Raw genomic sequence first — 26,688 nt, 5'->3', positions numbered from 1 at the left:
AGCATGTGTGCTGTGTCTCATTTGTGGCACTCACCCTCCTCCTGATAGGAAATGCTCTGGTTGGGGGGGGGGTGCGACAAAACGATGATGGGTCAAAGAGGTTTAGTTGGGGAGAGTGAGAAAAATCCTGAGGAATGTTGGAAGGTATGACAATGTCTGAATAGGGCTTATGTTTGTGAGAGAAGGAGTGCTATGGCTGCTTCTGGGTTTCCTTGTGCACTGGGGCCCTATATGGCTGCTTAAGCATTGCTTTTCTGATAAACAGCTCCTTACTACTGATGAATCGTTCCTTAATTGTCCTGTTATTAACCAACTCCTGCCAGGAGGAGTGTGCGTTAATTACTGATTTCTTTTCACTTTTTTAAAATATTTTTTGTGGAAAAGTACTATTTTACTATAAAAATAAGGCAAAGGGAGGAAATTTTACAGTCTTAATAATAATAATAATAATAATAATAATAATAATAATAATAATTTTATTCTTTGTACCCCGCCCATCTGACTGGGTTTCCCCAGCCACTCTGGGCAGTTGACACAATATATTAAAACATAAGGTAAAGGTAAAGGTACCCCTGCCCGTACGGGCCAGTCTTGACAGACTCTGGGGTTGTGCGCCCATCTCACTTAAGAGGCCAGGGGCCAGCGCTGTCCGGAGACACTTCCGGGTCACGTGGCCAGCGTGACATCGCTGCTCTGGCCAGAGCCAGAGCCAGAGCCAGAGCCGCACACGGAAACGCCGTTTACCTTCCCGCTCGTAAGCGGTCCCTATTTATCTACTTGCACCCAGAGGTGCTTTCGAACTGCTAGGTTGGCAGGCGCTGGGACCGAGCAGCGGGAGCGCACCCCGCCGCAGGGATTCGAACTGCCGACCTTTCGATCGGCAAGCCCTAGGCGCTGAGGCTTTAACCCACAGCGCCACCTGCGTCCCCTATATTAAAACATAGTAAAACATTAAACCTTAAAAAGCTTCCCTATACAGGGCTGCCTTCAGATGTCTCCTAAAGGTTATATAATCACTCATATGCTTGAGTGGGCACCACTACTGAGTATTAACACATAGTGTGTTAATACTTAGTAGCTAATGTAAAATAGAATCAATGTGAAATTGTGCTGTTTTACTATAAAGATAAGAAAAAAGGCAAAGTGAAATGAAACCAGTAGTTTAACACTGTGAGGAACAAGAAAATGGGAACCTTAAGGGGAAATTCAGCAGTTACTTATTAGAAATTCTAGCTGTGCTGGAGGAGGCAATAAGAAAAAGAGAACGCTATGCCTTCCAGAAAGGAAACTTCTAATTAAATGCACAGAAGCACTTTAAAGCATCAACACAAATTCACCATTTTACAATGGACAGGTTTGTGCCTACAATTGCATATTTTTTGGTGGGGAGAGTGGCAGCTACAAACTATATCTTGGGACTGGGAGAATAAGAGGGCAACACAGACAATTCTAGACTAGACTAGTGATGACATTGCCTTTCATCCAGACTAAGTTAATTTATTTTAATTCCGATCAAAATCAATGGGTAAAATTAGTCATGACTAAAATTTCATTTATTTCAAAAGGGAACTATGCAATTAATTCATTCTGGATCCAAACCATTGTCTGGTTAGTATAAAAAGTGAGTTTTAAAAGATGGCAATTCCAGGCTACACAGCACTCTCCCATTTCTTTTCCAAATTACTAAATCCATGCCTAGTGACCCCAACACAGGGATTTCTGAGATTCAGCATGGATATTGGTGTATCACACCCATGCACTTCATCAAAATGTGAGGCCATTTGTCACATAAGGACACAACTTTCAGAGAAATATTCATTCTAAGAATGTGAGTCCCACAAGAGGGGTTTAAAAAGTAGTTCTCATAGCCTTATTATCTCTACAAATTACTTCTTATTGAGCATCCATAATTCCAGTTGCCATATATGACTATCTAAATTTTTTATTTATTGGTATATCTTGCTTTTAATGCTATCTTTATCTCTTTCCACATTCTTTGCAGGATTCTTTTGGGATTTATGCATTACTGTACATAAATCGGAAAATGCTTCATTGCAAAAGCATCAACAGCTGTCTTACTGTAAAAGCTAAAACAGAGATCAAAATGTATGTTAAACAAATTACTGAGGAAATACAGTATTTCAGTGACTTGTGCAATAGAAAAGAGGCTCTTCTACCAGTTAAGAAACACAGATAAAGATTCTCAAGAAACAAAATTCTGCTGCTTTTTACCTTTTATACCAGAATGGGAAACTGTTTTCAGTCTGAAGGCCTCATTCCCCAAGAGCAACTTTCCGGGAGGTACATGCTAGTCGTGGGAAGGGCCAGAAGCAAAAAGTGAGGAGACTAATTGATGTAGATCTTACCTTTGTACACAGTGTTATATTCCAGCAGCCAGCCATGCACAAGTCTAGAGATTTTTATGCACCCAAACAAGAGGCATTACCTTTTCACAGTTCAAGGACACATTTCAGCCAGGTGGAAGCACCTGCGGACATGCAGCAAGGCCACTGGGAGAACCCACAGGGCCAAACAAAGGAGGTTGGAGGTCCATATTTGAACCCCAAGTCTGAAGATTCCCTACTCTTGGCTAGATAATCCTCTGGGTCTCTTCCAACTCTATGATTCTATGTGTCATAATCATCCACCCAGAGACCTGTGAGGGACTGTTTCAATGACTGTTTCAACTTTCTAGAGTTTAAAGTCATAAACTGACTCTTCAAAGATAAACTGAATTGCTTTTAAAAACACACACATCACAAAATCTCTTTAAAATTTATAATGTGTGATGCTTTTTGTTTTGATTATGATTCAGGCCCTTTATCCACACACTTGAGTTTGTTTTCCGAATCTTGTCATGTGCTCTGAGAAACTGAAGTTTGAGGCAAGTATGTGCAATTAATTTTGGCTGCAATCTTGGCCTGCAATTTAGGCTTATGAGATCTGAGCAGGGATCTGTGCTGAATGAGACACCAGAAAGCTGGTTAACTCATTGCATGAGTGGATTTCTGGTTGATATATTAAATAAGAATTGGCCTCTTTTGTGACTCTCTCAAGGCACACACTCCTTGGCTAACTAGTCAGAGCAGGAGGGGTGGGAGCTATAACAAAACGGTGCTGCCCATCACAGTGGAGAACAGAAAGGCTGCTTGGAAACTGCAGCTGATCCATTCCTACCTGGCATGCAAAGACCCCAGAGGCTGCCACTCCTTGTCCTGGGGTCCCATTATAGTCTGGTGGCAGTTTCTGATTGTGCAAAAACAGAGGTCAATGCACACACAAACACAGTGTGTGTGTGTGTGTGTGTGTGTGTGTGGCTGCCATGTGAAGGAGGATGCATCACCACTGTGAGCAAGCAAACAGGAGATAGAGAAGCAGGTAAAGCCCCCCCAAGCCAAATCTGCTGTCCCTTCCAGAGTGCTGCTTGGTAGCTTTGGCCCTGGGCTGAGAGAGGTCGGAGGGTTGGGGGTTGGGGGGGGAGTCATAAGTGGCAAAAGGTCTTGTGTCTGCTTCTTGCCAGCTTTTTCTCTGCTTAGTGTCACATATTTGTCTCTCACATGCACTTTATGGGCATTTGGTGGCACACTGTAAAAAGGTGGTTCTGCCACTGTTCATTCCCCGCCACCATGGAAGTGCATCTGACACCTTCATTGTATAGTTTTTTGTCATGAGTTGTGGAATTGAATTCCCTCCCCATCTAGCTTTTAAATTATACCGCTTTTAGCAAATGTTGAAGACTCACTTCTTTACCCTGGCCTTTGAAACCTGAGATGTGTGTTTTGAGGACTTCCCCTATTTTGGTGATTGTAATCTGTTTTAACTGTTTTTAATTCTTAATTTGAAATGGTTATAAGCCACCCTGGGACCAGCTGGTGGAAGGCAAGTAATAAATGTAAATAATAATAGGTTAAAGATATGCCTCTTTCCATTCTTAAGGAAATGAGCCCTGAGTGCTCACTGGAAGGACAGATCCTAAAGCTGAGGCTCCAATACTTTGGCCACCTCATGAGAAGAGAAGACTCCCTGGAAAAGACCCCAATGTTGGGAAAGATGGAGGGCACAAGGAGAAGAGGATGACAGAGGACGAGATGGTTGGACAGTGTTCTTGAAGCTACCAGCATGAGTTTGACTAAACTGCGGGAGGCAGTGGAAGACAGGAGTGCCTGGCGTGCTCTGGTCCATGGGGTCATGAAGAGTCGGACACAACTCAATAACTAAACAACAACAATGCCTCTTTACCCTGACCTGAGATAGCTCAGTTGGTGGAGCAGGACGCTCTTAATCTCAGGGGCCTGGGTTTGAGTCCCATGTTGGGCAAAAGATTCCTGCATTACAGGGGGTTGGACTAGATGACCCTCGTGGTCTCTTCCAACTCTACAGTTCTATGATATTCTCTCTCTCTCTCTCTCTCTCTCTCTCTGTGTGTGTGTGTGTGTTTTAAACTGGTTCTTCTGAAATTTAGCTCAGTTGCAGCATTAAGGGGCAGTCTTGCCCACATACCTGCATTTCAAATCACATGTGACTTTACCTCCTAAATCTGTGGATATTGTGGAGTATAAAACATAACCACAAAAATGCTCTTAAAATGAACTGCTTATATCAAAGAACAGGCCTCGGAACCTCGGTACGCATCTTTCCTTCCCTCACTAAAATCTCTCCCCCTTCCCCCCACAACATGAAACAACTCCCCTAATTCAGCTTCACATGTGGAACACCTGTGGAACACACCTTTAATCCTTAGAGCAATTACTTAAATAGCTTGCATTCCTCTTCTGTGTTGTCAATTAGGAATAACTGTAGGATAAAACCTTAACAGATGTGGTATTATCAGCAGACCGTGTCACTTTTCTTTTATGTTATCTCCCGTAAACTAGCATATCGGCTTGACAGTTGTGCTTAGCTACAAAAGAACAAAAGAGTAAAATATGTAATCCGGAATAGCCAGAAGAGAATTTAAAACATTCTGTCTGTACAGATAGAAAGCTTTCCAAAGCAGACTATGAACCTGTTGGAAATTGGTGCCTATTACATCACTGTTTACATGGCATAATTTTGTAATGGTTTTGCAAAGCAAGCGTTCAGCTTAACCTTCAAGGATCTTCAACATTTTTGTTAAATAACTTAATTACTGTGATTATAAATTTATATCATCAAATATATACCACGATGGGAAAATTGTTTCCAGCTGCCCACTCCTTGCGTTTGGAAACCTTATAATGGGTGTGGGAACCTTTGGCCTTCCAGATGTTGATGAACTACAACTCCCATCAGGCTTGGCCAGGCTTGCTAGGGCAGATGGGAGCCGTAGTTCAACAACATCTGGAAGGTGAAAGGTTCCCCATAAGAAGATTCAGTAGGAGAGGGACTGTGAGTTACAGCATGACTTCAGCAGCTGCCTGAATGGCAAAGTGAATGGGGTAGTAATACTTTGTGGAAGCTGAGGCCTAGATACAGTATTTGATCAGACTAACTTGATTCTTGGCTAATTTGTAGCAAGCAAAGCAGCAGTAACAGAAACATCAAGGACAAAATCTTTAAACTCAATTGTTTTGCTACTGCCTGGAGGCGTAATGTTGCTATATTTATAGTACTGAAAAGTTGTGGGGTGGGGATTGTTCGCTGTTACATTTGTTATATACTGTATTGCTGTTGTTATGAAATTACTCCTGTAATTGTTGATTTTGTGTGTTCTAATTGTTTGCTGCTTTGACGATATGTTGTCTGTGGACAAGCAGCGTGCAAATAATGGGGTGGTGAGGATGGTGATAATATATACTGCTACGATTAGAGAGAGAAATCCAAACATGATATCGGACAGAATGAAGGGGATATAGGCAGATCTCCACCTGAGCTGAAGTTCCCCATTCTGGCTCAGCCAGAGAGACATCAGTGTAAATCCTCCATCTCAAAAATGGCTCAACTAAGGCTGAGGTAAGTCCGGACAAAGTGTTTGCTTTTTAAAAAACAGTTTATAGGTTCTATTTACAATCAAGTAGTGTGCAAAGTTTGTTAAGTAAAATAACTGTGGATTGTCTGCTTTCCCTTTAGCTCTCTTTCTCGCCGAACCTGTATGTTTTACTTCAGGATGCAGACACACCTGGTTAACAGTATTTCCAGAGATGAGGAATCAGCAACTGCATATTTATTTATTTAGCCAGTGCAGGAAAGGGGATGCATGACAAGATAGCCCAGCCTTCATGTGCCTGCTGCCCTCCAGATGTTTTGAACTACAATAATAATAAATAATAATAATAAATTTTATTTATATCCCGCCCTCCCCAGCCGAAGCTGGGCTCAGGGCGGCTAACAACAATCAAAATAATCCAACGATTCTAAAAACATTTCATTATAAAAATTAATTAAAATCAAATTGATGGCAACCCTTAAGCAAAATTCTGTGCAGATTGCCAGAGGAGGGGGGTCAGGCTGCACCCTGAGCAAAGGCCTGGTGGAACAGCTCTGTCTTGCAGGCCCTGCGGAAAGATGTCAAGTCCCGCAGGGCCCTAGTCTCTTGTGACAGAGCATTCCACCAGATTGGAGCCGCAGCCGAGAAGGCCCTGGCTCTAGTTGAGGCCAGCCTAAACTCTCTGTGGCCTGGGATCTCCCATCAGCCCCATGATGGGAGGCTAACAAGCAGGATTTGAGGGGAAAGTACTCTCCCTCCTGTGGTTCCCAGCAACTGGTATTCAGTAGCATTGCTTCCTCCAACTATGGCTGGCAGAGCATAGCCATCATGGCAAGCAGCCATCCATAGCTCTCTCCTCCATGAATTTGTCCAACCCTCTTTTGAAGCCATCCACTTGGTGGACATCACTGCCTCCTGTGGGAACAAGTTCCATAGTTCAAGCTATGTAAAAAAAGTACTTCCTCTTTCTGTGTTCTGAATCCTCCAAGAATTCACCTTCATTGGATGCCCACAAGTACTAGCATTAGAGAGTGATCCCTATCCACTTTCTCCATTTTATAAACTTCTGTCGTGCCACCTCTTCTCTGAACTAAAATGTCCTGAACGCTGCAAACTTTCTCTATAGGTGGAGTGACAAATGCATGCAAAACAAGCACTGTTAAAAGTCACAACAGCAGACAGTGGTGACAACAGTAATCTTTGAGAAGCCATGAGCTTCTCTTATTTTGGGCTGGGGCAACCCAGCTACATGGGTGGGGAATAATAATAATAATAATAGTTGCATGTGGGTAGCCGTGTTGGTCTGCCGTAGTTGAAACAAAATAATAATAAAAAAAATCCTTCCAGTAGCACCAACTAAGTTTGTAATTGGTATGAGCTTTCGTGTGCATGCATGGTATCTGAAGAAGTGTGCATGCACATGAAAGCTCATACCCAGAACAAACTTAGTTGGTCTCTAAGGTGCTACTGGAAGGAATTTTTTTATTTCGTTTCAATAATAATAGCTGCTGTGCTACCCTTCAGGCATGTATTGTCCCTCAAGGAAAGCTTTCTAATAAAGCTTACTGTGACAATAGTCTGCTCTGCCTCTCCTTTTTTTTTCTTCTTTTTTTTCTTTTTTTTTTTTTGGTAAATGTTTTGTGCCACGGGGGAAGCGGTAACTCTGTACTGTTATGTTATGGATGTTTGTATGTGATGCCAATAAAAGGTTTGATGATGATGAATGAAGCTTATGCGATTCTTCCATTCCGTCCCCGCTTCCTTAAGAACCCCGATCCTCCCCTTTAGCAGTTCTGCCTTCCCCCCCGTTCATCAATTCTTCCTTCCTCTTTGGGAGCAACGACTGGAAGAGCGCGCCAGGGCAAAAGGCTTCGCCAGAGGCACCGCGCATGCTCGACTCTTCTCCCACTTTCGCCAATGATGCGCTGCTTCTCTGACGCTCGGCGGCGGCGGCGCGCGCTCTCCTCCGGGCCAGCTGGGGCCTCGCCGCGCGCTCCCGCGAGCCCTGTTTGACGTGGCAGTTCACTGAGCGCTCCCGGGCGGGGAGAGCGAGCGAGCGAGCGAGCGAGCGGGAGAGGCGGGAGCCTGGAGCCGGCTGCCACGCTCTCCCTCCCTCTGACAAGCGCCTGCTGGACCCGCTTGGAACGGCGCGACCCGCGGACCCTCCGCGCGGCGAGAAGGGCGGACGGGAGCGCGGGAGACTGGCCAGGTGAGGGGGCCACCTGTGCCCAGGTGGGGGGGGGGGAGGCGAGCGTCCTGCGATGGGGGGGGGGCGTATCCTGGATGTTTTGCTCAGTGAGTGGAGCTCCTGTCCTCCAGGGAGCAGGAGGGAGGGGAGCATCCCAAAAGAAGGAGCAGCACAACGGCTGGAAGGGTCCCAGGATGAGCCACGAATTTTGTAGATTTGGCATAGGGGGAGTTCTATGGGGAGGAGGAGAGGGGTGTCCCAGCACGAGAGGGGACTGGGAAGAGTTTATCCTTCTCCCACAGCAAGTTGGGTGCAGTTGCGGGGGGTGGTCGCCAGACGCAGGATCTGAGCAGCACCAAGGAGGCACCTCCAGTCTTCTAGGGACTGGCATAAATCGATGTAAATTGCAGGAGTGTTCAGCTCTTCTTTGAGATTCGGGAAGGTTTTGGTTTAGGGATTTGCTGTATCCTTACGGACAGTTTTAAATGTGCTTAACTTTTTTTTTAGAAAGTTGCCTCCATTAGTAAAATGCTAAGGTGCTTAAAAAATACACACACCACCTGTCTAACTAGCACCTAATATTGCAAGGCTTCCGTGGTTTTTCTAGAGTTGATTGTATAGGTGTTGAATTTTGACAGAATGCATCCGGGCTGTTTAGGTGGGCGCAAGATTTTCTGTGTGTGATGAGTCAAAAGTGTGATGTTGGCACCTTGGCATATTGGGAGATTTCTTGCCATGCGCATCAGGGTTGGACAAATCAGCCTAATCACCGTAAAAGTTGCATGCTTCTTCCCTTCCTTTTTATAATCTTGGGTTGCCCAGTGACACTCTTTATGATGGGTTGTGTTGTCTTTTGGTAAGCATCTTAAATACTAGGGGCACTGGAAAGAGATTGCACAACTACTTCACCTTCAGCATGCACCAATCATTGTAGGATACAACACAACTACAAAACATCTCACTTGTTGATCATGGGAAACTGATGTGAATTTCAGAAACTGCCACTGTCCCCAACAATCTCCTTTGGATTTACTTCTAGTATAACCTTTGGATTAATTCTTCTGGCATAAGAAGAGGAGGAGAATCATAGAGTTGGAAGGGACCACAAGGGTCATCTAGCCCAACCCCAGGCAATGCAAGAATCTTTTGCTCAACATGGGACTTGAACCCACAACCCTGAGATAGAGTCTCATGCTCTACCTACGGAGCTATCCCAAACAGTTGTAGCATTTATTATTTATTATTATTCCTTATTACATTTATTTGCCACCTTAATTTTTCAAGGATCTCAAGATGGTGCACGTGGTTCTCCTCCTTTTCATTTCATCCTCACAACAACCCTGTGAGGTAGGCTAGACTAAGAGATGGTGACTGGCCCAAGGTCACCCAGTGAGCTTCATGGCCGAGTGGTTTGTTGATATAACCTTTGTTAATCATTTTTGTTGATTTTTAGATCTTCCTTCCTCCTTGCTCACCATTCCAGCCTATACAACATGTGTGATATGCTTATGAAAGAAGGCTCTTCCTAAGTGTGTTTGTGGAAAATCATGACATGGGTCAGATGTCACTGCTAAACCAAAGATCTGTCATTTGGGCCATGCTTTGGACTCACAAAGCCCCACTCTATCCTTCACTTCCTGGTTGGCAGTACTTACAGTTTGCTGTGATGTCCAAATCAGCCAAAGTAGTTACTGCAAGCTATAGTTTACTACAATACCAGAATTGCCACAAAACCATGGCTTGAACTGGGTTTCTAAAACAGTTTTGTGATCATCTGTTTTTGGCGGTAACCATATTTTGCTTGATTTGGATGTGGAAGAAAATGAGGAGTAGGCGAGGGAACTGGGGTGCACAAGGAGAGGAAGATGGAAGTATCCAAGCTCCAGGTATGGGCCAGATCACAAGGTGATTTAGCTGTGATATCTAAACCTGGCCTAAGCGTGACTAGTTCCTTCTATGGTTTGCAGTCAGTCACCTATTTCAGCATGACTTTGGGAAGTCTGCCTGAGTCCAATCATACAACCGCACTGGTAGGACTAGAATCCCTAATAACTTTATCCTGGAGGTAGATGAAATGGCAAAGAGTACTTTCGGTTGGCCCAACAAATTATATAGGTGTAGAAAGAGTTTGTGACACATGTTTTTGGACACCTTGGAATAGGGAACTTCTGTCTCTTTAGGGAAGGGCAGTAACTCGATGGTGGAGCATCTGCTTTGCGTGCAGAAGGTCCCAAGTTCAATCTTTGCCACCTCCAGTAGGGAATGTTCCCCGTCTGAAACCCTTGGAGAGCCACTGCCAGTCAGTGTAGACATTACTAAGCCAATGGCCTACCCCACATAAGGCAACTTCCTAAGGTTCCTATCTCAAGTGGCCAAAACCAAATACCGTATTTTCACTCTATAAGACGCACCTAGTTTTTGGAGGAGGAAAACAAGAAAAAAAATATTCTGAATCTCAGAAGCCAGAACAGCAAGAGGGATCGCTGTGCAGTGAAAGCAGCAATCCCTCTTGCTGTTCTGGCTTCTGGGATAGCTGTGCAGCCTGCATTCGCTCCATAAGACACACACACATTTCCCCTTACTTAGGAGGGAAAAAGTGAGTCTTATAGAGCAAAAAATATGGTATATGGTTTTAGTACTATTTGTGTGCCCTTTCTGATTATGAGGAATGGGTTAATTGTACTGAAATCTGATGTACTTTGCAAAATAGGGTTTTTCTTGTACTTTGTATCGTATTTGTTTTGGGAGAAAGGGTGTGGTTTATTAAACCACCTACATTATCTGTAATGTGTTTGGAAGTGGATATAGGCCACTAAGTCAGCAGTACTATGTTTGTATTTCTAAGAGTTTAGAGTCTATTTAGTTGTGCATAGGAAGTCTGACGTGGCACACTGTCTTTCCCTCCTACTGAACTGTGCAGGAAGTTGTTTCCTTTAGATACTATCAAAGCTAAGAGCATTACTAAGTCCTACAACGATTGCCCTGAACTTCATTCTTTATATTGACAATGAAAATGTAGTGTAGGTGCTTTAATACTGGCTGCTAACTAAACTTGCTGAAGTGACCAGGGCTTAGACTGCCACGTTTCAGTCTAACCAGAAGGAGGGAAAACACACTCGCACTGGGAGAAACCTGATGTGCCTATGTGCTTTCTTTCCTATTTCATTTTCTAAAACTTGTAGATTAAAAAGTTTCCAGGAAAGGATTTGCAATTTTATATATGCATGAAACTTGAGAGGCTTGGGAATTTTTTTAACTGGAATTTGTTCAGTTAATAGAAACATTCAATATAGACAAAACAAAACAAATATTTCAACCAGGGGAAAAGTAGTGTACGTTGCAGACCAGACCTCCACATTAGCATTCATAATCCAGAATGATAACATTGATAAAGTAACACTCTCGCCGTGCATCCTATATTAATATTCATCTCCATTGAATTTGGTAAAGATTTGTTGATACCTTTCCTTATGCACACCTGAAAGTTAGCAGCATAAGCATATATCCACACACACACTATCCACAGAAGAGTTTGTTTTTTTTAAAAGCAGAGCAGATATAAATCATTTTTTAATGCGGTTCCACCCTAACACTTTGTATTAGTGGTGTTTCTGCATATATATAATATAGGTAATATTTCTTCCAAAAAAGTTGATATACTCTTTCAGCACATTGAATTATTACAAGATGTGTGCACCCCAAATACACCCATGTTGATTCCACACACAGAGAGATACTCAATCCCGCCAAATGGCAATTGAATATGGTAGCTAGGCCTGCGTGATCTTGCTACCTTAATTTTTATCTTGTCTAATGTACAGATTAGTTGGAAGTAGATAATGGCTGTAGTTATAGGGACTGAAAGTGATAATTTCAACTCTGGTACAGTTTTTTTCTAATGCCACGTCATCAGGCTTACTTTTTTATATGGAATTTCCCCTCTGTACTTCTAGTTTCGCTCTGAAGAGCAAAAACATAAGTAGGAGATGTTATTGGGCAGGTGATTTCTTTGGCTGCAGTTCTTCTGTAGCCTCATTGAAATCTGTAGGACTTGCTTCTGAGTAAACTTGCATAGGCTTGAACCATTAGGTCACATTTGTCATCATTACTGCTTTCTGTCACTGTAACCACCATTGTAATGTACTCTGTCATGTTTACTGAGTCACACAGCATGACCCCATCTGCATTTACTCAATATGCTGTATACACACCATACCTTTAAAGCACCTTCTTTCCCTCAAATAATTGTTTGTTAGCATTGTTTGTTAAGGGTTGCCAGGAACTGTAGCTCTGTGAGGGATGAACTTCAGTGCCCAGAATCTTTTGAAGGAACAAATGTGCTTCGAATGTGCTTTAAAGGCATCGTGTACGCGGTCAAAAGTAAGCCTTGTCATGCTCAGTAGGGCTTAACCGAGTGCCAGTGTGAGTAGTGGTTAGAGTGCTGGACTAGGACTTGGGAGACCAGGGTTCAAATCCTCACTCAGACATGAAACACACTTGGTGAATTTGGGCCAGTCACACACTCTCAGCCTAGCCTACCTCACAGGGTTGTTGAGGAGATAAAATGGAAATGGGAAGTGTGTGTACACCGCCTTGGGCTCGTGGGAGAAAAGGTGGGAAATAAATGCAATAAATAAAGTAAAGGGGCAAACCATTGCAGCCCTCAAGAAGTTACCGCCTGAGTTACACAACTGGAAAAACAGGTCTGGATTACACTTGCAGGACTATATAACTCCTGATATGGTTGGGTTTTTGTGTGTTTTGACTGGGAGTTTGAGACTGGGAGTTGGAGACTAGTTTGAGACTACCACAAACTAGTCTCCAACTCCCAGTCAAAACACAAAACACAGTATACATAATAATTATTGGCTGCCACAGTTCCCAGTTATGGGCCAGATCTCATGACTGTTGGTGTGTGGCTCTTGAACTCTGTCTCTCTGTGTGTGTTGGTTACCTACCGATGACCACTTAGTTGTGTGAAGCAACTGCCATGGATGTGATCATGCCTTTTGCATCTTGTGGTGGCAACTGTTTGAAAAGACAGATTTTGCAGCAGTGTGTAAATGAAGGTGCCAAAGGCAGGAAAAATGACCTGAGTGAGGAATATCAGGGGCTACTGTGTGCTCAGTGACTATGGAAACTGGCCTCATTTTAGAGCAAATACTTAGAAAAATCTGTGTGTGCCATGCACATGTGTCACAAATTCCAACAAAATGTAAGCAGGGCTGGACCCACTTAATAAAGTGCCCCTGGCAAGGTCAATCACTAGATTTTGTTTTACTTGTGAAAAGGATAGCTTTTGGTTCAGAATGTGCAATGGAAATACCAAAAAGTGCAAAGTAGGGGAAGCTTGGTGTGCCTACTGTGAGTAGAGGGTGGCCCATTAGTGTGGATGGGGTAATGCCCCACTAACCTGTCTTCTTACATACAACCAGTCATGGGGAGTCTCCACCTGTCATTGGTTTTGGCTCCACCATCTCTTAGGCTCTCTTGTCTCCTGTCCTTTCAGCCCCAATGGGCATCATCCACCACTGCCTACTGGTATCTGCTTTCCTGTTTGCATTTTCCATGGAGCTGGAAAGGCAATGGCCCTTTCTACCCAGTGGTTGGATCTGTCTGGAAAGTCATCTGTATAATATTTTCAGGTGCTAAAGATAATATTATCGTGTCAAAACCATATGGGTTGTCAAAATATGTTTGGAATCATCCGCAGTCATACCTATTTTTTCCTACAAATCAGGAAATTGGGCCGTCCTACCAGACAACCACTGGGGGCAAAACCTGGTTGTTTTTGCAACAAGTGACAGTGGTTTAGTCTGTGATTAATGTTATCCACCTATTCTAGCTGATTTTTTTTAAAGTGTTTGTATCAGTGCCTTTGCTACAACAGAACGTTTGTGCGTTTTGTCCAGATCAAATAAATAATCTGGTAGCCATTATGCCAGCGAACTAATAAGTAGGATGCTATCCTCTTGCCTTGTAACATTGCTTTTGGGTCATAAAGCTCATTCTGTGCTTTACCTGCACTATGTATCAGTGAAGTATTGCTGATTTTATTACTTATTCTAATTTCTATGACAGGTTTTCCATCAGAAATAAATCACTGCTAAAATGAATCAGCAAGGATATGTTGCAACACCTCCATATTCTCAGCCCCAGCCAGGAATGGGAGGATTCTCTGTTGGTTTGGGGCAACCTGCTTCTTCACATATGTATGGACACTATGGTGATGTAAACTCATCTTCTTCTGCATCTCAATCAGGTAAAGTAACATCAAGGCATATAGAGGTTGATGTCTCCACTATGCTAGTGCATGTTATGTCATTATCCATATCATTACATTACTGTTCAGTGGTACCTTGGTTGTTGAACTTAATCTGTTCCAGGAGTCCGTTCGACTCCTGGAACCATTTGAAAATCAAGGCGCAGCTTCTGAATGACTGCAGGAGCTTCCTGCACACAATAGGAAGCTGCGGAAGCCACATCAGACGTTCAGCTCCCGAAAAATGTTCACAAACCAGAACGCTCACTTTCAGGTTTGCGGCGTTCTGGAGCTGATTTGTTTGGGAGCCAAGCCATTTGACAACTAAGGTACCACTGTACTTGTTTATATTTATTTTGCACTATTAGTGAAAAGAAAAGTTGCTGGTTTAATAAGGTATTACAATGGGAAGACCATGAGCAATGAAAAATGCTTGGTCTTGGTATTATGTAGACTGTTCATATTCTGTGAGTGATCTGCTATCTAGAATTTACAGTAAATACTAGAGCATAATATAACTTCCTGAGCAGTTTAGACTTCCTTTTTTTGAGGTCCATAAATGAATTCCATACTTATTTTGCTTTAACTGCTGGTAATGTGCACCTCATTTATGCAGTGATTTTCTATCGTTATCCACTATGTTCATGCCTGTGTTTTACTTTAGCTATGTTGAAACCTAATGTGCCTTTCGGGTCCGCTGCTCCCATTGGTTCACCATCTCCTAGTGCTCACCAGTTTAACCAAACCAATATCCAGAATGGGCCCAGCGCTACAGCACAACAATCACAGAGGTGATTTTTATTTTTTTAAAGCAAAGCAATAAATGTATTTATGCTTAGAATTTCTGTTTATCTGCTCAAATATCTACTGCACATACCATTGAAAGCAGTTTTAAACTTGTCCAGAGCTTTTTTGTCATAGCACTAATCCATACCAAAACTGAGTAAAATAATATTCTGGGTCCATTAGCAGAACTCAGGTAGTGGCTAGCACTTATCTCAATTATTTCTTCCCATCAAATACAGTATATAGTGTACAGAATAGTCTCACTCTCTGGGCATTTTACGCCTGTGTTTAATCCCCACATGTGTGGAGAGAGCAATTAGACAGCTCTTGCTTCAGCTTTCATCTTCATTCTGATTGCTTTCCATGAGTTGGAGGGATAACTTCTGCATTGGGGAATCTTTCCTATTCACATAGGTTCCCTGTACCATGTAGGTTTTGACATTGCATGTGGAATGTACATGAGTAGAAAAGGCTCCCATTGCAAAAGCTGTTCCTCCAACAGATGGATGATAATGATTATCGGTGATGTGGCAGTGGAGCTATCATGTGCATCATTGCTCTCCCTCTTCACATGTTGATGAAACACAGAAGTAGGATGCCTTCACAGGGCTAGACTATAACCATATCCTACATTCCCAGATATATGCTGAAGGGCAAGCCAAAGCCAGTTTGGTGTAGTGGTTAGTGTCAGACTAGGATTAGGATCTGGGGTAAAGGTAAAGGTAAAGGGACCCCTGACTATTAGGTTCAGTCGTGGCCGACTCTGGGGTTGCAGCGCTCATCTCGCTTTATTGGCCGAGGGAGCCGGCGTACAGCTTCCGGGTCATGTGGCCAGCATGACTAAGCTGCTTCTGGCGAACCAGAGCAGCACACGGAAACACCGTTTACCTTCCCACCGGAGTGGTACCTATTTATCTACTTGCACGTTGACATGCTTTCGAACTGCTAGGTTGGCAGGAGCAGGGACCGAGCAACGGGAGCTCACCTCATCGCAGTTAGGCTGAAAGGCAGTGACTGGCCCAGGGTCACCTAGTGAGCTTCATGGCTGAGTGTGGATTTGAACCTGGGGTACCAGGGTTCAAATCCACACTCAGCCATGAAGCTCACTGGGTGACCCTGGGCCAGTCACTGCCTTTCAGCCTAACCTACCTCACAGGTTCTAGTTACAGGTAGGTAGCCGTGTTGGTCTGCCATAGTCGAAACAAAATAAAAAAATTCCTTCCAGTAGCACCTTAGAGACCAACTAAGTTTGTTATTGGTATGAGCTTTCGTGTGCATGCATAGTATCTGAAGAAGTGTGCATGCACATGAAAGTTCATACCAATAACAAACTTAGTTGGTCTCTAAGGTGCTACTGGAAGGAATTTTTTTATTTTGTTTCGACTGACTCACAGGGTTGTTGTGGGGATTAAATGAGATGATGGGGGGTGGGAAAGAACTATGTATGTCTCCTTGAGCTCCTCGGAGAAAATAAATTATAAATAATAACTATTGTACATTTCTACTCAGAAGTGCCACTGAGTTCCATTAGATTTACTCCCAGATATGTGTGTGTGTAGCAAAAGCATCCCATTCCTGGAGCACTAAGGTCTATTGCCAGTTTGGTTTGTGCTGTTGATGAAGCCACAGTCCTTTGCACTCAAATCCTAACTTCATTACTGCACATCCTGTAGAGTCCTTTCAGTGCCAGTGTGGTGTAGTGGTTAAGAGCGGTAGTCTTGTAATCTGGGGAACCGGGTTCGAGTCTCCGCTCCTCCACATGCAGCTGCTGGGTGACCTTGGGCTAGTCACACTTCTTTGAAGTCTCTCAGCCCCACTTACCTCACAGAGTGTTTGTTGTGGGGGAGGAAGGGAAAGGAGAATGTTAGCCGCTTTGAGACTCCTTAAAGGGAGTGAAAGGCGGGCTATCAAATCCAAACTCTTCTTCTTCTTCTTCTTCATTCCTTAAACATTTGTGTAGGTGGCATACTCTATGGATAGAACTTAGTGCTTCCTTTCAAACAAATAAAGCACTACTTTTAAGTGCTGTTCACTGGAATGCTTATTAAGAAACGTCTGTATAAATCAGATTAATCAAGGGGAAAAGCCCGACTCTTTCTTCCTGGATCAAGCAGTTGTTTAGATTAAAGTCCAGAGCCTAATTTGATCCATATGTTTAGTGCAGTTACAATATGGAGTGTATTCTATGGGCAGAGAATAGCCTTTGACCTCCATGCCTGATTTTAAAAGATCAAAGCAGAAGGTCCATGAGCCATAAGATGAGGTTTAGTCCTATTTCAGTTCTCTTTGTTTCTTCTACCCTAGCATCTGAATGTGCCGGGCAAGAATTAGTAATGCTACATTTTATCAAAACCACAGGTTATTAATGCAAGCCCTAGTGCTTAGGTTTGTCTGCATGTTAATCATTTTTGAGTTGGTGTTGTTTTCTATCTCTGAACAAATTCAAATGTGTGTGTGTGTGTAAGGTGATTTAATAATAATAATAATTACAAATGAAAATATACCATAATTAATTATGCATTTTGTCTGGTCTGGAAAACACAAAACTGGATAGTGAAGGAGTGAAGTAAACATTTCTGAACTCCTTGTGGCTGCTCTGGAGAAGTACAGTAGAGGGACAGTTACAGATAGGTAGCTATGTTGGTCTGCCATAGTCAAAACAAAATAATAAAAAATAAAAAATAAAAAATAAAAAAATTAAATAAAAAAATTCCTTCCAGTAGCACCTTAAAGACCAACTAAGTTAGTTCTTGGTATGAGCTTTCGTGTGCATCTGTGTATCTGAAGAAGTGTGCATGCACACGAAAGCTCATACCAAGAACTAACTTAGTTGGTCTTTAAGGTGCTACTGGAAGGAATTTTTTTATTTTGTTTTGAGTAGAGGGAAAGGAGGAGTATCCTGTGATCCTGAGGCTTGCCTGGGTTTTCTTCCATAGGTTTACAAAGCATGTTGTTTAGACTTTGAATTCTAGGAGTTGTTTGTGGAGTGGATATTACATTGTCAGCTGTTTGGTGTTTTTTTGGTAACACTTCTTTTTCTCTTCAGGTTTCCACCTTCTGCACCTTCCTTCCCCCCGTACAGCCATCCATCCCCGTCCTCCTATCCAAACAGTCCAGCCCCTTCTTCTGCACAGCTGGCCAATCAACTTGGCAACATGCAAATAAATAATTATGGTAAGGACTACATAGTCTTCCATAAAAGCTTCTGAGAGATCACATGCATTTTTATTTTAGCTTGGGTTGGTTCCAGAGAAAACAAATGCTCACAAGTTCAAGAGGTCTAAATCTACTGGAAGATTTTGATAAGAAAGATTGAATTCTAATGGGACTGTTCTAAATCTTGTTGGAGTTCTCCAGGTTTTAGCATGTTAACCATAGTACTGGGATATAAAAGGATCATGACTTTGAACATCATGTTTATGCTTTTAAACTGGCAGCTCTTTAAAAAATGTATTATTTTTTTTAAAAAAAGCTTTGTAGACTGGCTGTTTTACTAAAATAATAATAACTGGAGAGTTCAGCATTTGTAAACTTTCTGTATGTTTCAGCTGGAAAATATGTTTCCTTTTTCAAGTATATTGTCCAACATGGTCTCTTGGAAAAGGGATAGGGAACTTTTCCTGGCTAGTGGCCAGATCCTTATTTTTCCCCTCACTTGTCAGTCATTTGATGTCAGGTGATGCTGCACTTTGAAGCCCTGACTGTTGGGTCTTCAAAACGCAGCACAAAGCAATAGGGACTTTCAAACAACCCTGCACTGCCCTTTGTCCCCAGCAAGGGAACATGTGTGCATGGCCAAATCGAGCAGGAAGTGAACTGCCACACACAGGAAAACTTAGCAGGATATCAGCTGCTGAGTGGCGGTTAAATCCTGCATGGACTAGTTCCCAGCAGGGGAGCTGCCATACTCCTATCCCGCCCCACCGATCAGCTGACATTGCCCCACATAGAAATGATGTGAGTTGATTTGCAGGTGGATGTGGTTTTTAAATAATGACCTCATGGGCCAAATTTGATGCCTTGGCAGGTCAAAGATTCACATAAACACACCCCAGTCCAGAGGTTCCCCTGAATATTATACAAGCCACAGTGCACACATGGGTCAGGCTTTTCTATTTATTTCCACAAAGAGCTTAATTCAACTCATGTATTTATATTTGCTCTCTTTTTTGAATGGGATGGAAAAAGCTTTGATATTAGGGACCTCCTGGTGGTTTTTGTATATTCAAAGGAAAGACTCTCCTCCTGCAAGAGAGGGGAGTGGTTGTGGGTGGGAGCCGGTATCCGCCTCAAGCAGGGGGCGTTAGCCCCCTGCCTCCCACTCACCTGGCTGGCACCCACGCCCACGGGCAGGCACCCAACCAGGTGCCTTCGAGGGGGCGTGTACAGCAGCCTAAATTGCTGCAGAGCCAGCCTCCCAGCCTCACTCTTCATCGTCCCATCACGAGTCACCCACCCTCCACTCCCTTAGAGCTCAGGGTCTCATTTTCTTTTGGCCTTGCTATGGACCTTAGGTTGGTCGTCCTGGTTGTTCGGGGGGCCTGGTAGGAATTTTTCCATTTGGCATTAGGCTTTTTGGTTTTTTCGCCTACCTCATAGCAATCGTCACACTTTCGTGGTATTGGTGGGTAGGTTAGGCATTGGAATAATATGTTGTGGTGTCGAAGGGCTAGGTGTGGCCATTGCCTATGCCTTCAATTTTGGGGTATTCCGTTAAAGGAATCCGGCGGTCGTGTATTCTGTCTGATGCCTGCGTGGCAGGAGGTCATGGCACGACCCTCGGTGACATCAGGGGAGAGCTTATAGTTGGATTAGCATCAACAGGCTCTACCTACTGGTGAATAAACCCCCTTGTTTTAGACTCACCCCTCTCTGAGAGGGTGGAGTCAGCTGACGTAATCCAATGCCTAAACCAATACCTTTTCACTTGCTGTAATCAATAAAGTTGTGGCCTTTTCTTGCCCATTAACCTTATATCACGTGTCCTTGTGTTTTCATTCCACTTTGCGGGGATCGGGTCCTCGAACCACAATCATAGGCTCCAGCATGAGTGCATATATAATTCACCTTTCACACAACTATTTTTAAAAGAAATTATCTAGCAAAATTTATATACTACTTGATTATGAGAAAACCTGTCAAGCAGTTTACAAAAAGATAAAAGAAAGCAGTAAAATTCTCAATAAAACCAACTATTTAAAAGCATTCAAAAATTATTAAAATCAACAGTAGCCAAAAAGAGCTACAGGTAATTGTTACATGGTGGGGTAGGTTTGCCTAAGCAAAAATGTTTTAACCAAGCACCAAAAATAATACAGCAAAGGTGCATGTCTGATGTCAATAGGTACTGCAACACTAAAATATGGATTTCTTACAATATGTATTACAATGTATTACAATGTTTATTGTGTGGCACCCATAACAGTGCCAGTTCCACAGATTGAAGTGTCCAGGTGGACATATATAGGATATATATATAGGACATATATAAGATCCAGCAAATAAATTGGTCCCAATAATAAAATGTTTCTGTTTTAAAGGAGGGGAGGAGAAACTCCTCCTTAAACTGTTTTAACAAAATGCCAAACAGTTTACAATATACTTTGTACTGGCAGTAAAACAGATGCTTGATACATTTGCAGCCTTCACAATCCATTGTTCTCATAAGATTTAAGCACCCAAATGAAGACTTGTTTTTAGTATAGAACAGATTCAGTTGTGAAAGTATTACAGTGAATATTTAAAGTTAATATTTCTAATATTCAAAGTTATTTCTATAATTATGTTTCAATTTTAAGATTTTAAAGAAGAGCAATTGGTTTGATATGAATATCATTTATATTATTTAATTCCATTTAAAATGAATGTAAAGATCTACAACAGCAGGTGTCTTAAGACATACCTGCATTCCACTGTGATTATTATTCTAAAGGGTTTTTTCAAATGAATGCATAATGGTGATACTCTTGTTCAGGTCCAAACACACCTCCTTGCATGCCTTCTGGCCTCCCATCACCTTTGCAAGCTCCACCACCTCAACCACATCAAATGGCCTTGTCGTCTGGTCTTCAGATTTCTTCTTCACCAGCAAATAATTTGACCGGTCACTGCGCTCCACCTTCAATGGCCAGACAGGAGGGGATCCCTGGCTCAAACCCACCGAACACCAATTTGCCACCACAACTCACAAGCCAACCCACAGGCCCTGGGTTTCCTCCCCAGTATGGTAAGTGCAGCTACCTAGTTTACATAAGACTGCCAGGTTGCAACATCTGCTTTGAATCCAGAGGGATGGGAGTGGAGAGAGAAGGAACTAGAAGCATGATTTGCCACTATTTTCAGGTGGGATTCAATTCTAATTCAGGTTGCACAGTTGAAGTTCTTGTGCAAAAAACCCAATGCCTTAGAAGATCAGACTTTTGGAAGAAGGAAAGAGATGGGGAAAATACAATGGAAAGTGTGGGGCTGTGCTTGCTTTGATGTAATGTCGTCTAACCTCCCTGCAAGCAAATCAGAACGAATGCTCAGCAATCTGGGTACCGTATTTTTCGCCCTATAAGACACACTTTTCCCCCTCCAAAAATGAAGGGGAAATGTGTGTGCGTCTTATGGGGTGAATGCAGGCTCCTTGGCTTCAGTGATAGCAACGCGAAGCCTCTGAAGCCTGCGCTCCGGAGGCTTCGCGTTGCTTCTGCTGAAGCCAGGAGAGTCTGCTCTTTGAGGCTGGCGGTGGGGGAAAGCAGCGCTTCCCCCATGGCCAGCCCCAGAGGATGGGGGCAGTGGGAAGGTGCGCGAAGCCTTCCTGCTACTCTCCAACCCGGCTTGGAGGCTGGCGGTGGGGAAAGCAGCGCTTCCCCCATGGCCAGCCCCAGAGGATGGGGGCAGTGGGAAGGTGCGCGAAGCCTTCCTGCTACTCTCCAACCCGGCTTGGAGGCTGGCGGTGGGGAAAGCAGCGCTTCCCCCATGGCCAGCCCCAGAGGATGGGGGGCAGTGGGAAGGCACGTGAAGCCTTCCTGCTACTCTCCAACCCGGCTTGGAGGCTGGCGGTGGGGAAAGCAGCGCTTCCCCCATGGCCAGCCCCAGAGGATGGGGGGCAGTGGGAAGGCACGCGAAGCCTTCCTGCTACTCTCCAACCCGGCTTGGAGGCTGGCGGTGGGGAAAGCAGGCTTTTCCCCAAGGAGGGAGAAGGGACGGACTGGCGGAGTCCGTCCCTTCTCCCTCCTGTGGGCTTCTGCGGAAGATGGGGGAATTCTCTCACCTCCTGCAAAAGCAGGCAAAAGCCGGGCGCTCTTTAAAGCGGCTGTGTAGCTTCTGCTGGCTTTTCTAGGAGGTGGGGGAATTCCCCCACCTCGTAGAAAAGCCCATAGGAGCCGCGCAGCCTTTAAAGAGTGTGCCGCTCTTGGGGGCTTTTCCCCAAGGAGGGAGAAGGGACTGACTGGCCGTTTCAGTCCCTTCTCCCTTCTGGTCGAAAAGCCCGCAGGAGTCGCGCGCGGCTCCTGTGGGCTTTTGCGGGAGGTGGGGGAATTACGCCACCTCCCGCAAAAGCAGGAAGAAGGTCTTGGAGTAGCGCACAGGCTGTGTGCAGCCTGTCCGCTGCTCCCAGAGCTGCGGGGGGGGGGGGATCATATTTTTTTCCTTGATTCCCCCCCCCCCTGAAAACTAGGTGCGTCCTATGGCCGGTGCGTCCCATAGGGCGAAAAATACGGTATCTGGAAGTGCCCAAAGTGTTGCTTCAGTTTGATTAGGAACTGAAGAAAGGATGAGCGGTGAGCACCCTGGAAGTGCCCTAAGTGCAGTTTTCCTGCACTTCAACATTAAATTCCAAACTTCACCTTCTGATGGCAGCTCTTTTGACCACACATGTCTGTGGAGCAAATTGGAGAGGAACATTTTTGAGAGGAAAATTGCAAGCAGGAATGCACTTAAGTAGTCGTCCCCCCCCCCCCCCGTTCTTTCTCCACTCCTAATTCTATTCTCCAGTGATGGCTTTTTTCTTTCCTTTTAAGATAGAAAAGTTAGGGTCAAATTACATTGAACTGTGTGTAACATGTAGGTTGCCCCTGTGGCTTGCGGGGTTACTATGGCAGTGTTATACCTTGAACCACTTTGGAACATTGCAGGAATCCTAGACCAAAATCGCTTGCCAAGTTTTCAAAGCTCTCTGTGTATTGCTAGTTCTATTTCTTGATCATTGTGAAAGAACGAGGCATCCCTGTATAGGGAGATTTTTCTCTGCCACATAAATGTGTCCTTGATTAATAACAAACACCTGTTTGTTCTTTTGTGTCTTGCGGCTTATTCCAATAGTTAACCAGGGCAGGTTTGAAGAAGAAGCTAAAAGCTGATAGCACACAACTGCTTGGGCAGAAATAGCAAATGAATCCAATACGAACATATGAACCTTTTCTTTCTACCTTTAGAACATAATGCCTAGAAAGAAACAGGAAGAAGTGTGAAGAGAATGCTAGGCTCTGACCAGCCGAAATGCTCCTGCTTGGGGCATAATATTGCCCAAGGCTGATAGGCTGCATATGTTATACTAAATAGTACACACGAAGAATCCAGCACCCACAATATCAAAATAGCAATGAGAGCTAATGTAGTGGCTGAGTGTCAGACTGAGACCAAGGTGACCTCAGGTTCAAATCCCTGCTCAGCTATAATTTTGCAACCAAACCCTACCTCAGAGGGTTATTGTGAAGATGTCTTGGGCGGTGGTGAACCATGTGGGCCGCCGTGAGTTTCTTGGAGGAAAGATAATATGAAAATGTAATACAGCACAATAGGGTTGTGTATTTATAGGTTGGAATTAAGTTTGTCCTTAAAAAATATCCAGAGCAGCGTGTCCAGTTTGACATCCAACTCTAATCTCACTGCTGCATCAACAATTGCCTGTGAGCTTCAACAAGGTCAGTTAACAAGTATTCTCAACACAGTAATGGTGGAAAGTGTTAGGTGTGAAAGCAGCGTCCCCTCTCTCTTTTACATCTGGCCCCCTGAAACTCTCCTGCTGGGCCCCTGTTCATATGTGTACTCCATTTATATAAAGAAGACAATGCACAGGCCTTGGTTGGAGTAGAAATTTCAAACTGGCAGTGTTGAACTAGCCAGCAAAAGACTCCTTCAATAAATAGAACTTGGACAAGTATCACTTAGGAAGTAAAGCTTCTGGCAGGATATATTAAACAACACCCTCCCCCAAAAACTTTAATTTGGCTAATTGTTTTATTTTATTTTATTTCTTTTCCAGGAAATTTTGGTCCTCCAATGGCAGGTGCACAGCTGTCTTATCCAGGGGGGCTCCAATCAGGTCCAGCACAATTAGCTGGACCACAGCAGAAGAAACTAGATCCTGATTCCATTCCAAGCCCGGTGAGTAAGAGCTTCTTGTAGGAAATGTGACTAAAACAACAGCATGAGAGGGAAAATGGGGAGCTTTCAAGCAATTCCACATTATAGTAAGGCATAACAGAATATTGGGTGGCATCCAATGAAGTGCTTCTGCTAGCTCTAGGACTTTGGGCTGTGAAATGAAGTTCCCCTCCCTCTCCTCTGCCCATGCGCCCTTGAAATTGGTTCTGGGATTCCTACAACCTTCTGGAGTTTGAGGGGAGTGGGAATGGGCAGAGGGAGAGGGAGAGGAGAGGGAAGAGAAGTTCCATTGCACAAGCATCCTTCCAACAAAATGGAAGCATTTTGTTGGATACTTTCCACTGTGGTTAATCTAGCGTTTAAAGATGTAGCTTTGAAATGTGAAACTTTTCGTGGCTAAGCCAGTTCCTCAGGCTAAGGTTCAAGTTCAAGTTGTATGTTTTCTCAATGGATTTTAGCAGTATAAAGCAAGCAAATGTCCATAAATAATTTATATTTTACCTTTGTAAATGAAAAGGGCTCAGTAAAAACCCAGAAATGTAGGTTCCTCCAAAGAACAATGAAGTCTTTAGACACTTTAACAAATAACAAAATTGTTGCAGATCAAAGTCTGTTTCAGAAAGGATCCACATGATCATTTCTAATTCAGACAGTTTATAATCTACAATCTTATGCATATCCCCCACCCCATTTTTTAATATGCAAACGGTGTGATGAAATGATGAAATAGTGTAATCGAGACCATAGCACAATTTCTCAAATAGGAGGAAAACAGAATAATAGTTATTTTAGTTTTACCCATTCAGTTTCCTCCTAGAAAAATTCTGAGGCACTCCTCCGGAATGCAGCTGAATCCTTTCGCTCCAAGTTTTGATCCAGAAATCTTTCCAGAAGAACCAAGCTGCAAAATCTGGGGGAGAATCCAGTTAAGGCACATTCTGTTACCATTCCAAACAAGTTTAATTGTGTATGGTTTTTCAATTTTGGTCCACACACAGAGTTCCGGTACATCCTCAAATCTCTTGAGAAGTGTGGAGCTCTGAGCAAAGCACCCCCAATATATTTCAGTAGACAAGGGTGTGGCTCCTGGGATTCCTATCTCTTATATCAGAAGCAGGGAACTAATAATAATAATAATAATAATAATAATAATAATAATAATAATAAATTTTATTTATATCCCACCCTCCCCAGCTGAAGCTGGGCTCAGGGTGGCTAACAACAATCAAAATAATCCAACGATTCTAAAAACATTTCATTATAAAAATTAATTAAAATCAAATTGATGGCAACCAATAAGCAAAATTCTGTGCAGATTGCCAGAGGAGGGGGGTCAGGCTGCGCCCTGGCCAAAGGCCTGTTGGACAGCTCTGTCTTGCAGGCCCTGCGGAAAGATGTCAAGTCCCGCAGGGCCCTAGTCTCTTGTGACAGAGCGTTCCACCAGATTGGAGCCGCGGCCAGATGTTCCTGAACTCCATCTCCTATCAATCTTAGCAAGCATGACCAATAGCCAGAGATTATGGGAGTTAGTTCAGCAACACCTGGAGGGCCAAAGGTTCCTCATCTATGTCCATAAATGCTGGATATAGAAATTGTCCTGTATATATAGAAGCCCTTATTCTTGAACCACTATAAAGCTCACATTTCTTACAATTTTAAACATTTTATCCATAAGATCCAGGTTATCGAAAATGACAAAGTGTCCCGGGGAGGTCAAATCTATGCTACCAACATCAGGGGTCAAGTTCCTCCTCTAGTTACTACAGATTGTGTGATCCAAGATCAAGGTAAATAGGAAACCATTTTTGGCTTCATTTCCTATGAGAAATTGAATTCTCTCCCCCTTTCCCTTTCTCTTTCTCTTTTGATAGGAATGTTCATGTTTAATTTCTATGATGCCTTTTTAAATTGGCCAGGAAGATATTTGGCGGGTTGCCTCTGTTTGTCAAGTGGACAGGGCAACAATACAGTGGTACCTCAGGTTACATACGCTTCAGGTTACATACGCTTCAGGTTACAGACTCCGCTAACCCAGAAATAGTACCTCGGGTTAAGAACTTTGCTTCAGGATGAGAACAGAAATCGGCGCAGCAGCATCAGAAGGCCCCATTAGCTAAAGTGGTGCTTCAGGTTAAGAACAGTTTCAGGTTAAGAACGGACCTCCGGAACGAATTA

General features: G+C 43.5%; 1 protein-coding gene across 1 annotated transcript in view; it reads left to right on the top strand.

The window, feature by feature from the left end:
- Nucleotides 1-7,918: 7,918 nt before the first annotated feature.
- Nucleotides 7,919-26,688, top strand: part of SEC24D (SEC24 homolog D, COPII coat complex component) — a 61,444-nt gene continuing 42,674 nt past the window's right edge. Inside the window, exons 1-7 of the mRNA XM_079990199.1 lie at nucleotides 7,919-8,114; nucleotides 14,175-14,355; nucleotides 15,020-15,146; nucleotides 18,188-18,315; nucleotides 21,116-21,367; nucleotides 24,392-24,513; nucleotides 26,189-26,300. Coding sequence (XP_079846325.1) covers nucleotides 14,205-14,355; nucleotides 15,020-15,146; nucleotides 18,188-18,315; nucleotides 21,116-21,367; nucleotides 24,392-24,513; nucleotides 26,189-26,300 — 892 coding nt within the window. The 5' untranslated portion in view covers nucleotides 7,919-8,114; nucleotides 14,175-14,204. The remainder of the gene's footprint in view (nucleotides 8,115-14,174; nucleotides 14,356-15,019; nucleotides 15,147-18,187; nucleotides 18,316-21,115; nucleotides 21,368-24,391; nucleotides 24,514-26,188; nucleotides 26,301-26,688) is intronic.

The sequence above is a fragment of the Podarcis cretensis genome, assembly GCF_951804945.1.
Source record: "Podarcis cretensis genome assembly, chromosome: 9".
In the NCBI taxonomy this organism is placed as follows: Eukaryota; Metazoa; Chordata; class Lepidosauria; order Squamata; family Lacertidae; genus Podarcis; species Podarcis cretensis.
Note: the sequence above shows the minus strand (reverse complement) of the source record. Positions and strands in the feature narration are given on the sequence as shown.